This window comes from Diplotaxodon limnothrissa, linkage group LG7 (genome assembly GCF_057381915.1).
Source record: "Diplotaxodon limnothrissa isolate DT_005_m linkage group LG7, D_limnothrissa_male_GT1.1, whole genome shotgun sequence".
NCBI classification, from domain to species: Eukaryota; Metazoa; Chordata; class Actinopteri; order Cichliformes; family Cichlidae; genus Diplotaxodon; species Diplotaxodon limnothrissa.
Genome location: NC_140602.1, coordinates 39,142,099 through 39,155,861, shown reverse-complemented (window position 1 = coordinate 39,155,861; position 13,763 = coordinate 39,142,099). Strand labels below are relative to the sequence as shown.

The window sequence follows — 13,763 nt, the reverse complement described above, 5'->3', positions numbered from 1 at the left end:
ATAATAGGCTAATGTACTCTTTGAAATAGCAAAGGGTGAATGGAGCTAGACAATCAACAGATGTGAATTATTTCATCAGACGCAACGTTTACATGGACTGTAAGTTAAAGAATTCTCATATTATAGGCTTTTGCTAATTAGCCAAAAAGCCCATAAGAACAGAATGATAAAACAAAACAAAACAAGAAGGTCACAAACAAGCAATCCTTTGTATTTTACGTTTAATTTAATCCGCTTTATTTATTAATTTTTTGAAACAAACCTCCCTGTGACATCCGTTAGGTCAACAGTTAAACCTACACAGATGACAGACTGAAGCTAACTGTGTGTGCTGATGGAGTACAATAGTAGAGTGTATCTGAAGCAGAATGGATAAGGAGCAAATAAACTGAAATGCCATTCCTTTCCCAAAATAAAACAGGACGTACAGGCTGGCAGGCAACAGGTGGGCACAAAGGCTTCCTTCTGGAGTGTGTGTGTGTGTGTCAATATATAACAGTAAATGCATGTTAAGTAATGTGCTAAAATAAGCCTGTCTATATATTTTTAAAAATACGTATTTGTAAATTTCTTTATATATTAATATTAATGACTTAGTATTAATATTAAAAGAGGATACATCTGCAGATAAAATATACCTTATTTTTCTTTTGATGGTTGACATGAGCTGACTTTAGTGGCTTTTTGGTTATTTTACTTGTGTATTTAAGGATCACACCTCTGACCAGATTTACATGGAGCCATTGGTGCATGAGAAAAAGGGTAGTATGCCAATATAAAGTAATTTGCACTGCATATAAAAAATGTAGAAGTTTCAGAATTTCTGTCTTTATGTATGCCCATACTGACCAAAACCTGTACCTAGTGTCTTATATGAATATGATAAATAAACACTGTTTGTTGATGACTTTAAATGTAGTTAACACACCAGCACTGGAGCCTGTGGAGCTTAGAGCAGAACTACACAACCTGAGTGACTGTACATGAGGACAGCAAGCAGCTGCCGCCGTCAGTTACAAAGTTAAAAGACACACGCGCGCACACACAGATACATACGCAGAGTGATTGAGCTGGTTCTTGCTGAGCGCAGAGCTCATGGCTGTCCCTGGCTAAGACACACGCAGATGCACATAGGAGAGAAACACAACAAGAACATCTCTATATGTACTGGGGGAATCTCACCATAGTCTCATTATGTATCTGCTAGATAATGGTCTGACCAATAATTCTAGAGCAAGGATGACGACTGTGGAACACATTTTGGTCTTTCTGCTGATTTTGATCCCTTCATGTTACAACATGCAGACAGGTAAGTGAGACTCCTACACCAGAGGTCCTTCAAGCATGTCTTTTTAAAGTTTTCTAAAGTGTCTTATTACACTGACGTGGTGAATAATTAGAAGAACATGAAGTTTGAATTAATTATGCATGAAAGCTGCAATGTGCTTGCCAAGTTACAACAGCAATCCTAATAAATGTCACGAAATGTAAACAGAAGAACAAAACGAAAAAAAAAGGATAAACCTTTTAAGACCGTGCCTTTGGATGGGTGCACATGTGTAAGTGAATATAATGTGCAGAAGACAAAGAGAAAGCAGTCTGAGTTTTTCCTGGCACATGTAATCACCTGTTTCCCACTGCACATCCTGCAGGGAAAAGGAGAAGGTGTTTATAGGTCAACATAGTGTAAATGTGATTAAATCTACATCCTTCCTACACTTTGGGATATCCTCTCTGAAGCATATGGTAGGGGTGGTGGGGAACTAGCTATTCCTGCTTCTTCTTCACCACATCTCAGCCTGATTGAGACACCTCCTGCTGAGCCACATTGGGAGGAAACAGCAAACCTGAGCTTGTTGTTGAACCAATAAGGTCAGCTTCAGGGTCATGAGATGCAAGATGTAGATGAAGTCATCGATAATACACTACTACACATTGGAAATTATTTAAAGACTACACACATAAAGCTATACATGCTACAAATCGTCTCATAGAAACAGGTGGTGCAGATGCAGTTTCTCTTTGCCTGGTTGGCTATTGTAACAGTCAAGCTACACGGTGGACTGACATGGTGTAGGGTTAGGTTTGACTGTAGGTTTTTCCTGTGGAAGTCATTGATCAGAAGGTTGAATTGATGTGCATAGCTTCTTCCACGTCATTGCAGATCAACTACAGTCAAATAAGAAAAGAAAAGTATTTCTTGAAGATTTGATTTAAACAATATCTACAACACATTAACATCTTAAACTATTCCACTGGATTTACAATAAGTCTTGAGTCACTCCTCATTTTTTTCTTTTGCTTCCAAGGACCCAGACTTTCTTGTACGTTTTAAAGCGGTCTAAAACAAGTTCTCCAAGCTTTCTGAAGGTCTTTCAAATTTTCTCTTTGGACACTGGCTTCTATTTTCTCTTATATACTGTATTTCTGGGATGTTTGTATATATTTCAATAGATCACTGAACCTATTTCCTAAATATAAAGCTAAATATAAAGAAATAAAGGGTGACTCAAGACTTTTGCACAAAAGCGTACAATATTTGAGTTTAAACATCTGTGAAAATTAAATGATCATGGGTGCACTTTTTAAGATCAAGTGACGAGTTTGGCTTGACCACAGTATAACAAACTGTGATGAATATGTAAATGAATATTTAGCAACTTTGGACAGACAAGTGCTATAAAAGTGTTATTATCTTATTACTATTGGTTGTTTTATTTTGTGTTTTTTCAGGCACTGATTAATTGACCAAAGCCAATATGGCTGGCACAGAAATATTGACTTTCATGTCATGCTACGGGTGATCTGTCTTTATTTTCCTGTGTTTGGTTTAATTTGAAATGACTGCGAACCAACTGTGGTGACACATTGCAGCATTGCCTCACAGTAGAAGGTAACTGGTTTGAGTCTCCTGGTCAGCTGGGGCCTTTCTACATGGAGTTTATATGTTGTGTCTGTTACTGACAGTCGAAAAGTAGACTTGATAGTTGGTGGTTGCACAGGTAGCCAGTCCAGGCTTTTTAGTAGCAGAAATCTACACATTGGATTATGGTTTCAATCTGCATCTGTCAAGTTAACAAAATTAGACTTTCAATATGTACACCTTCAGACTCAATGTATAATTGTTAAGTAATTAACTGTCTATTCTCAGAATCAAGATCACTTATTGATTCAAAAGCAGCCTGATTAGTTAAAGAGGCTTTTTAATGTTGCTCAACATGCCTGTGTAACTGAACTAGAATAAACAATGGAAGAATCCTTTGCAGACATCTGAGCACCAGATACACCATGAGAACAATGCTATTTTTTTTTGTTTTGTTCTCATTTGTCCAAAGTAAAAGTCAAAAGCTTCTATCTGGTCTGCACAACAGCATTGAAGTATGCCTGGTTGTGTGTGTGTGTGGTGTGTGTGTGTGCGTGTGAGAGAAAGAGGATAGTATTTATAATTTATCTCTGAGCATGGAAAAAACCTGGAGGCTAAACTTTTATTCAAGGCAAACTCCAAAGGAACCAAAGGTTATGAGTTACAGGCTGTATGAAAAAAGCACATTTTATGGGATAAAGATTAGGAAAAGATACATTTTATCAGGACATTTCTTGAATTACACACACATTTCTAAAGTGCTGCACACTAGCATAAACAAGCTGGTTGCTACTTCTTCAGCCAATCAAGATCAGCATTAACACAGCAACACTAAAAATAATAAAGGAACTTGCTGTTAGTTTGTAAGAGTTTGTAATGCCTATAGCAAAGGCCAGAAGTGATCACTGTAAGTGGCCTTCTCTATTGCAGGCCTTGACGGCCTTGAGTCATTTCTGGTGTCCAAAAAACATTCAGAGATTTTGGAAAAACAAAATCCTCTGCCGGGGTCAGATCCGCAGAGGTTCTCGTTTGCTTTAAGTGGTGAGTCATTTGGCTTCAGTCTTCAGATGTTACCCATCTGTTCAGACATAATATTGGCAATGGAAAGACATTGCAGACAGAAACAAACAGTCTTCTCCAAATTTGCTGCAACTTTAATACAACATAATACTTGAAAAAAAAAATTAAAGTTCTTAAGAGGAAGTGTTTCCTGATATTCAGCCTAGTCCTTAATCCACAACAAGGGTAACAGCAGTTCAACATGTGGTTAATTTCCTTTAATGAGATGGAAAGTTATTTCACCACAGAATTAATTAGGATTTGTTCTCTTGGGACAATGAATCTCCACACAAATTGACAAGACAATACATAGAATAGTTCATTGATACTGAGTTCATAGACCTCCATCTTACTTTGACTTTAGCTACAAATATATCATTTTTCTAAAGACCAAGACTTTTTCAGTACATGAGTATGCTTTATAATAGGTTTTGTTTTCATCAGTCAGTAGGAAGTCACAGCAGCAGTGACCTTGAATTGAGGGTGGGGATGTGGCTGCTTCTCCCAGCTATGTTATTGTGAAATCTTGGTTTCACCAAAGACAAAACAAGCACAATGCCCTGTAAGCCCTAATCCTATCATTGCTTCTTCTTTCTTCTTCTTCTTCTTCTCTTTCCATGCTCTCACCCTTCCTCTGCTCTCTCCTTTCATCCCTCCGCTGGTTTATATTTTTCCTCTTTCTCTTCTTAGTTCGTGCAAAGTTTAAAGCAACCTAACTCTCTGATCTAAATCCTGTGTTTCCATCTCCTTACTTCTCTTTGTCTTTTAAAAGTGTGCTTTTTGTATCTTTCTTTTAAACCCACTACTAACTCTCTACTTCTCAATATAATAACCTAGAGCAACAAAACAATGTTGAAAATACAAGCTCAAAATTCCTGCAACTCCCTGTCCGTTATTAAGACGGAGTAGCCAAATAAATATTGATCACATCTTTAGTCTGGATGGATTTACATCACAAGAGATGTGTAATATTTTGCATAGTGTTTGTACACACAATTGGTGACTTATTCACCCTAGTTTTGACAAAGACCATGTGCTGAAATCAGATAGTGGAGAACATTGGGTGCTGTGGGGATAAAGGCTTTCCTTGAATGTTAAATTTCTCTGTTGTCTTTGCTTTAACCTCACCCGACTAACAGCAACCCTCTAAACACTAGATAAAGTTCAGCTTCTATACTGGTCTCTCCTTTTGTGCTATCCTCCCTTCCTCGTCTTAATCCTCCAAAACTAACCAAATCCTAAATGTTAATTCTGACAATAAACATGCTTCTTCTTTTTCTTTCGTTATCTCAAGGTCAAATTCTTCTGCTTACTCAGGTCAAAACTGTGACAAAGCACAAAACCTCTGACCCTGTCTCATTAGTCAGCAGTGTTAGCTGGATCCTCACTGACTAAAACAGATGACTCAGTCCAACAGAAGAATGCCAAGAATGTCAAATAATTTAGCTAAAAAGATGCAGCTGTTGAGACCTCCTTATCACTTATTATAATGTGCTTGAATCATTATATTGCATGCTGAAATAAATGTAAAAAAAGAAAAGAAAAGTGTACAGACTGTGAAATGTCCAATATCTATTCTTGTCTATCAACAGGGCTCCTTATAAAATATGAAAGCTTTTGTAATAGTATTTTAGATTTCTAGACATAGTTTACTTATACGGTATCTAATGACTAACTAATAACTGCCAATATAATTCTAAAATTGCAGTCACCTATAAATGAAAAAATAATTAATTCAAGTTTTGTAGCTTCTGCACCCAAAATCACAGCAAATACAATGTACTATCCTTTAGGGCTGCCACGATTTGTCGACTAGTCACGATTACGTCGACTATCAAAATCGTCGACGACTGATTTAATAGTCGACTTGTCGTTTGAAGCTTTGTAAGATCGCAAAAGACGCAGGAATAATAGCAGGATTTAAGAGTGTAATAACGGACTGAAACAGAAGATGGCAGCACAGCATGTACAAGGATGCCAGCTGCCGTTAAACCCCGAAGAAGAAGAAGCAGCTGTGTCCCAGAATTCATAGCGCGGCCCAGCTTAGTTTCCAACAATGGCGGTAGCTAGTTAGTTTTAATATTACTCTTATTATTCTTTCTGGGTCACAAAATAAACGTTTAACATATTTTCAGGCGAGAATGTAGCTGTGTAAACCTCAAATATCGGCTCAGTTTATCAGGACACCACATATTTTCAAAAGCGCTCTGACGTTTTCGGAGACGTCTGTTACCCACTAGCTCGATAGCTAGCCGGGGGCTAGGTCACTAGCGCCGTGAGAACACCGGACTCCCGGCAAATTGTTTTCAAACCCACCGCCGTCTTTCGCGACTCAGGTTAAATATATATGAGTCACTTAGATAAATTAAAAATGTTATTGTTTGGCTTTTTTTTTTTTTTTTTGTATTTTATTTGTTCCTGAGTAAATCGGTTTGGCTGAGATTAAAGTTATAGTTTTTACACAGCTGAATAAACGTCAAGCAGACAGCTGATTATCAGAAGTGTGAGATGCTGGAGAATATACTCCGGTGTCCTGTTATATTTTAGATAGCAAGGAGTTTATTAAACTTTACCGAAACAATCTGCAAATTTCATTAAAATTGAATAAACTATCATCTTGTCTTTATTTTTAGTTAGCACCTTAAAAGCTTAAAGCTGTAAGCTAATGATAGTTATATAAGAGCAGATGCTGCTGGTGCAATAAGCTGTAGTTTTATGTCCAGTGGATGATGATCTGATTAGTCGACTAATCGCATAAATAATCGGTGACTAGTCGACTATCAAAATAATCGTTTGTGGCAGCCCTACTATCCTTACAGTTCTTCATTGAGGCTTTAAGGGTAATAACATATAACCAATAAACATTTAACAGTGTATTATGTAGCATAAAACATAATTCAGCGCACTATGTTTATGTATTAACTCAAACACAAACTGCTGCAACTACAACAATAAATAACTTGCATATATAAAGAAAAATCTTGATTTTTTCCTTTGGATCTTTTTTTCGTAGCACCTCGTATCATCACATTATTAGAGACAGTGGACGTTCTACTGGATCACAATGCCACCTTCATCTGTGAGGTGGAGTCACACCCCCCTGCTGAGATCACCTGGACCAAAAATAATCACCAAATTATGTAAGTTTACAGCTTTATTTAAACTACAACAGTGAACTTAATTTTGATCCAGTTTAGAGTTAGGTTGGGGCTGTAGTCTAACCCAGGAGTATTACATATAGAACACATATCCAGTGATCACTTCTTTGCTTTGCACTGTCCTTTTTGTCCCATTAGGTACTATGACACACGGTACCTTACCAAGGAAAAGGGTCAGATGTTAATCATCCCACATGTAAGAGAGTCAGACAATGGGGAGTATTGTTGCCTTGCCAGTAATGGCATTGGAGAACCTGCCAAGAGCTGTGGAGCGCTTCAGCTAAAGATGAGTATGTTTACTTTTTTCCAAGGATGTATGACTGGAGTTTGAGCGAATCTGATCATTAGTTCACATTTTTGAAAAAAATAACTAATACCAAGGCATCATTAAAAGAACACATTCCAAGCCACTGTTCTATGTCTTGTTGGTTTCGTCATCAGAGCCACAGATCAAAAGGCATCCCACCAATCTAACACTACTGGTAGAATCCAAAGCAGTGTTGCCCTGTGTTACCCTTGGCAACCCTAAACCAGATGTCACGTGGCTCAAAGATGATGAGCTTATCAAGGTACAGTTGCTGCAAGTTTTCTAGGTAAAATACATGCAGTTCACTGACTTATGGAGTTAATAATAACTGTCTGAGAGTACCATATACTCATGAGTAATTCATTTTTTTTCACTATTTGACCAGAACTGCAAATAGCTGGATAGTTTTCAGGTTTTCAAAACTGCAAGACATTACTTGAAAAGGAAAGTTATCCTGTTTTTCAGTTTGCTTTCTTGCGTCTCATAGCCTGTGTTGACAAATAGTTGGTAATAAATAATGCTAATATATCATTTCTATTTTTAAAACAAACAATAACTCTTCCAGGTCAATGACCGTGTTACTATTCTCGACTATGGGGCATTGAAAATTCATAACATACAGAAAGAGGATGCAGGACAGTACCGCTGTGTGGCCAGGAATAGCTTTGGTTTGGCCTTTTCAAAGCCTGTCACCATAGAAGTACAAGGTATGTATTTTAATGTAAGCTGTAGCTTGCAGTAAAACCATGTGTGTTTTCTACGCTATTGTTGTTTGTGTGTGCCCTCAGCTCCAGCACGAATCTTGCGGGTTCCAAAGGACAAAAGGGTGGCGTATGGCAGCCAGATTTCCCTAGAATGTAATGCCACTGGAAATCCAGTCCCAACCATTACCTGGCTGGAAAACGGGAATACTGTGAGTACTCAACTTGTGTGTGTGTGTTTGTGGGTACCTGTACAGCTGCTGATGCTGATATTTTTATAATATATACTGATTTTTTAACAAAAAAAAATAGAATTTAATCAAAATATCCAGCCAGCTATACATATCCATTCCTTGGCCTCTGTGTGATCCTACCAGGAATATGCTTGTCTCCCCCACAGTGGTTGCAACAGTGGTTGAATTTGGCTCAAATGTCAGTCACACACTGCCAACATAAGAGAAATTCTAGCACGTAGCTAAAATAGTGACACATTGTCAGCTGCATAGCTGTACATAATGGGAAAGCGGCAACAATAATTGATTAAATGTCCAAGCTGTCATGTAAGAGAGAGTGATGTTATGATTACAATTTGTATTCATTATAACCCCATATCAAAAGCAAATTAATAGTTTATTTTCTGCTGTAGGCATAGATATAGAACTACACAAATACTTATTGTCTAAATCCAACACATTATCATTACCCACTTTTTTGACTATAGCTAAAGAGATGACAGTTCACTGGGTAAATGCAAATGCTTACAAGGCACTCTTGGAAACAAATCCGTCCATTGGTTTCAGTTCTCCAGTAAGAATTATAGTATCCAAGTGGGCTTGCCACTTGGATACTATAATACATTTTAATACTATAATATTATGGGGCGATCGTGGCTCAAGAGTTGGGAGTTCGCCTTGTAATCGGAAGGTTGCTGGTTCGAGCCCTGGCTTGGACAGTCTTGGTCGTTGTGTCCTTGGGCAAGACACTTCACCCGTTGCCTACTGGTGGTGGTCAGAGGGCCCGGTGGCGCCAGTGTCCGGCAGCCTCGCCTCTGTCAGTGCGCCCCAGGGTGGCTGTGGCTACAATGTAGCTTGCCATCACCAGTGTGTGAATGTATGTGTGAATGGGTGGATGACTGGATGTGTAAAGCGCTTTGGGGTCCTTAGGGACTAGTAAAGCGCTATATAAATACAGGCCATTTTTTTTCTCTTTTTAGACAAGCTTGCTTGTGTGTAGCTCTGCAAAATAGAAGCGGTTTTATTGATATATGTCCATCTGCTAATGACTGAGTAAATGACACAAAAGTAAAAGGAGTACTGTTTAAAGTTTGCAGCTGGGCCTTATTATCACTACACTAGCAAAAAAAACAACAATCCCAAAACCAAACAAAAAAACCCCCTTACACTGGAAAGCTAAAAAAACATGGTACTGCTATATTAAGCAGCTACTTCTGCTACTCCTGTACATAAAACAACGAATGATTTAGTAAGAAACTGAACACAAGCTATACTTTAAAGATCAACACTAAATGTGGGTACCTAAGGGTACCCGCAGGTCTGAATATTTTTGTCTTGGCTGTCATACGCAATATTCTATGGTTATAAAAGCAACTGTCCATTATACAGTTTGAGTGAACATAAGGATTCCTCCTTGTTTTTGGGTTGTTGTTTTTTCTTTATCAGAAATGAAATCAGTTAGAGACTGTGCAAAGTAAAAAAATTAACATTTAACTTACAATTTTTTAACATATACTAAAGTAGCTTCCACCTTTTCTTTGAGCTTTGCCCGAGACCTACTCATACAGGGAAAAATTTATTTGTGCAATCTTTGTACATGTAGCAACAAAATAATTAGTCATGAAGCAGAGTGAGCATTAGCAAATATACAAACCAGACCTTACCTGAGATTGTATGCATATATATGTAAAATTACACATTTAACCTTTGCTGTCTTTATCTGTCTCTTTCACGCACGCACACGCACACACACACACACACACACACACACACACACACACACACACACACACACAGACATTTAATGGCTTTGAGATCACAGCAAAGGAATTATCATCATGGTGACAGAGGATTGAAGAGATGATCTTGCATTTAGCTTATAATACACTCTGTTAATTAAATTTTTCATATTTATTTCCTTTCTTATTCATAGCCTTTTCCTTTTTTGTTTTCTTTAGGTCACGAGCAGTTGTCCAAGCATTTCACTACATATCGTACTGTGTATGACTGTGTACGTGACAAATAAAAAATTTGAATTTGAATTTATTAGTGTTAATTGTTTTGTTTTTTTTTAGTGTGAGAGGGGTATTGAAAGATGGGGTTGTTTTTTAAGGTTTTTAAGGGGTCGGAACCTTAAAATGCATGAAATTCAAATTGGAACAATGCAAACTTGAACGTGTATGTGACCACCTTTAAAACAGGGCTTTTTTTCATCAGGCAGCAGACATTTCTTAAACATGCTGTTGCGGTAATGTCTGGGTATTTAATAGTCTTGGGTGCTAGCTACAAAGTGATTACATGCTCTTAATGCCTGTAAATACTATGTGTGGGCATGTGCTGATTAAAATGACTGTGAGAGTTGTTTTTCTGGCAGCTTGGTATGGTCATTAATTTCAGTGGATGGATGGATGGAGCTTGTCCTAAAAGCAGGCGGTGTCAGACGCAGTTTCAAATATAGACATAGCCGCTTAATAGCACCTCTCACATACACTCACATGCTCACACTTTAGAGGTCCTCACATATCATTTATAAATATATAAGTACATACATGAATCATCTAAAAACAACAGACTGTGCAATAGAGTGCAATAGACTCAATACTTGAAATGTGCAATTCACTTGTATTTTTATTTTTTATTCCTATTTATTCTATTTATCCCCTTTGTATATTTTATTTATATTTGTCTCTGTATTTATATATGTGTGTGTGTGTGTGTGTGTGTATATATATATATAACAGTTCTGTAACTGTAACTTTGGTCGTTGCTGTGCTTTTTTTGGAAGTCGAATTTCCCAGAGGAACCCACCCGAGGGATTAATAAAGTTCTATCTTATCTTATCTTATCTTAGATACATTTTATCTGGCTAGATTTACAATGTGTGAACACTTTGGGAATTTCAAATCTGTTAAAATAATACAAGTGGTTATATCGGTGCCAGACACGTACTGAATGCATTTCATTTTATGAGCTTAACACAAAGGCTATAATGATCAGCGTATGAGGAGTTTACACACAATTATTTTTTTTAACTAACCAGTTTTACTCAGACCACTATCAAATATCAAATGACCAAAGTGTCAATAAGAAAAACATCTTGTAGTAATCTGTTATTACTCTTATTATTAGTAGTTTTATATAAAGTCTAGATTCTAATTTAAGATATATAAGTTTCAGTATTTATCAATATTTTATATAAATGTTTAATAAAATATGTAATATTATATATAAATAAACTGTCATGCAGCACCCTGTATTATATAAATTATTGTTAAAATTCACCTCCCATGCAGCAGTTATGAACAGGAAAGCTAGGCAGACAAAGCAAAACCTGATATTTATGTTTAATTCAGCAGAGGACTCAATTCAGCCTCAAGTGGCCATTCCAGGTAGTGCAGTTATTTTTTCCAGCTCTGTCATTTAAGCTTAGGATGCTCTCACAGAAAGTCTTCATGCATCTCTGCACTGTTATATGCAAATTGCTCATTGCATGTATATGACTGATTTTTACAACTTTGATCTTTTTGTCTCAATTTCATTTTCCTCCAGATCTCCGGAGCCTCAGTAGAGGAGACATTAGTGGGAGAGGTGATACTCTCTGTTCTTAAGGTGACGGTGACTAAGCCAGCCCTATATACGTGCCTGGCTTCCAACAGACACAATGCTGGAGCCAACACTGTCAAAGCAACTGCAAAAGTCACTGTTGCAGGTGGCAAGTTTTGATTTCCAGCTTATACTATGGTGTTACATGTTTCAAATTTGCTGCAGCCTGCTGCTATATTAGAGAAAAAATGTCTGCTTTCTATTTAGCTTCTATCTCGGTGTTTATTGTTACTGTCAGTACTACCTGCTGTTATGCTAGCTGCCAGTTATATTGGTTGTGCTTTGTGTGGTTTCAGCTGTTTGTTGCCTACCCCATTTGGTTACTACTCCTCAAACAAAGCCACTCCTTCACACACACACACACACACACACACACACACACACACACACACACACACACACACCTGTTCCCCAACAGAACACACTGCCCTTCCACCTGGTTGCCCCTCAGTCTCTCCACAGTTAGTGATGACTTGCAGAGAGTAACATCATGGTTGTTTTTCTCATCCTGCTAGGACTATTTTTCCTCTATCAACCATTTCTCATCACTCTGTCTCTCATCTTTTTCCCTCTTCTTCTACTTGCTCCTATTCATCCCGTGTACTCTGGATACTGCCACTTCCCAGTAGAGTGGAGGTAAGAGAAAAGATATGTGCCAGATTTGTGTGAAGTTGTCTAAGCTTTGTTTCTTTTGTTACTTCTGTTTGTATATATTACATTTGAATTGATTATAGAAAATGTTTCAGCTCATTTGACCCATGTTGAATCAGAATAATTTCACAGTACATTGCCTGCCACTATTTTTTTTAAAGTAAGCACCATAAAGGTCTCTGTGTTGCTGCTTCTATTCATTTTCCTGAACATGCCCGTATGCCAAGAAGAGAGTGGGTCTCTCAATCACCCATATGGTGTGAGTTGAATTTGAACTGTTCTGAACCTTAACACAGCTGCTGTTGCCACATCTGGACTATGTAACTGTGAAGATGGAGAGAAAGAGGGAGACAAGATGCACATAGAAGGAAGCAGAAAGAACGAGACTAAAATAGAAATAAAATAAGGAAAATAAAATGTTGGCCTCAGGGTCCTTGATGAAAAATGAAGTACATTAAGGATAGAGGGCTGTAGGTCACAGAAAGGCAGGTTTAATGGCTGCATTTATCTTGATCACTTGTGACCACATCTGGACTAGATGCACAGAGATCTGGTGAGGAAGAAAGAGAAAAAAGAAAGAAAGAAAAGAGTGAATTGATAGATTTACAGGGCACCTTTGAGTTTGATAGTTTGGCTTGAACTCTGCTGAAGCACCAACCTCCCCAAGAGGGAACATCTGGAGTCTGTAAGAGAATGCAGACAGGCCGCAGTGATGCTGGAGTGAAGGTTATCAGAGTACATGCTGTCAGAAACACAGCAGTGTGGAGCAGACAGAGATAAATGTGGATCATAGCAATGCTTGAGGACTAACAGATGAGAAAGCATTAAGAAAAGGAGGCAAACAGGGTGAAAGAGGAATACAGGGACTTTGTCCCACAAACATTCATGTTTATGCAAAATAGGTATGACTGAGCTCCAGCAAGGAAGTTGAACAGACAGGATGCAATCTCACTTAAACTTTCTCCAACCTGTTTCATGATCAACATCTGGATGATGTTAAAGAAGATATTTCAAGTGAAAGATGATTTCTTTTTACTTTTTAGTGGACACTTGCTATAAGCCAAGACAGTAAAAACAGACCACTCTCTGTACTTTTAGTCTGCAACTCTTACTGGTTTTCTTTTCAATGATTTTGTTAAATTAAAATATGCAAATAACAAATACCTAAATTACACAAATAAATATTAC

At 37.6% G+C, this 13,763-nt stretch overlaps 1 protein-coding gene across 4 annotated transcripts in view; it reads left to right on the top strand.

The window, feature by feature from the left end:
* The first annotated feature begins 1,065 nt into the window (after window positions 1–1,065).
* Window positions 1,066–13,763, top strand: part of musk (muscle, skeletal, receptor tyrosine kinase) — a 31,087-nt gene continuing 18,389 nt past the window's right edge. For 2 of the 4 annotated variants that reach the window (XM_085359681.1, XM_085359680.1), the window contains exons 1-7: window positions 1,066–1,309; window positions 6,936–7,062; window positions 7,219–7,370; window positions 7,522–7,649; window positions 7,953–8,094; window positions 8,176–8,300; window positions 11,871–12,037. In XM_085359681.1, the coding sequence (XP_085215807.1) occupies window positions 1,195–1,309; window positions 6,936–7,062; window positions 7,219–7,370; window positions 7,522–7,649; window positions 7,953–8,094; window positions 8,176–8,300; window positions 11,871–12,037 (956 nt within the window). In that variant the 5' untranslated portion in view covers window positions 1,066–1,194. Of the gene's footprint in view, window positions 1,310–6,935; window positions 7,063–7,218; window positions 7,371–7,521; window positions 7,650–7,952; window positions 8,095–8,175; window positions 8,301–11,870; window positions 12,038–12,057; window positions 12,561–13,763 lie in introns of those variants that run through there. The other 2 variants (XM_085359683.1, XM_085359682.1) reach the window with 1 other exon arrangement.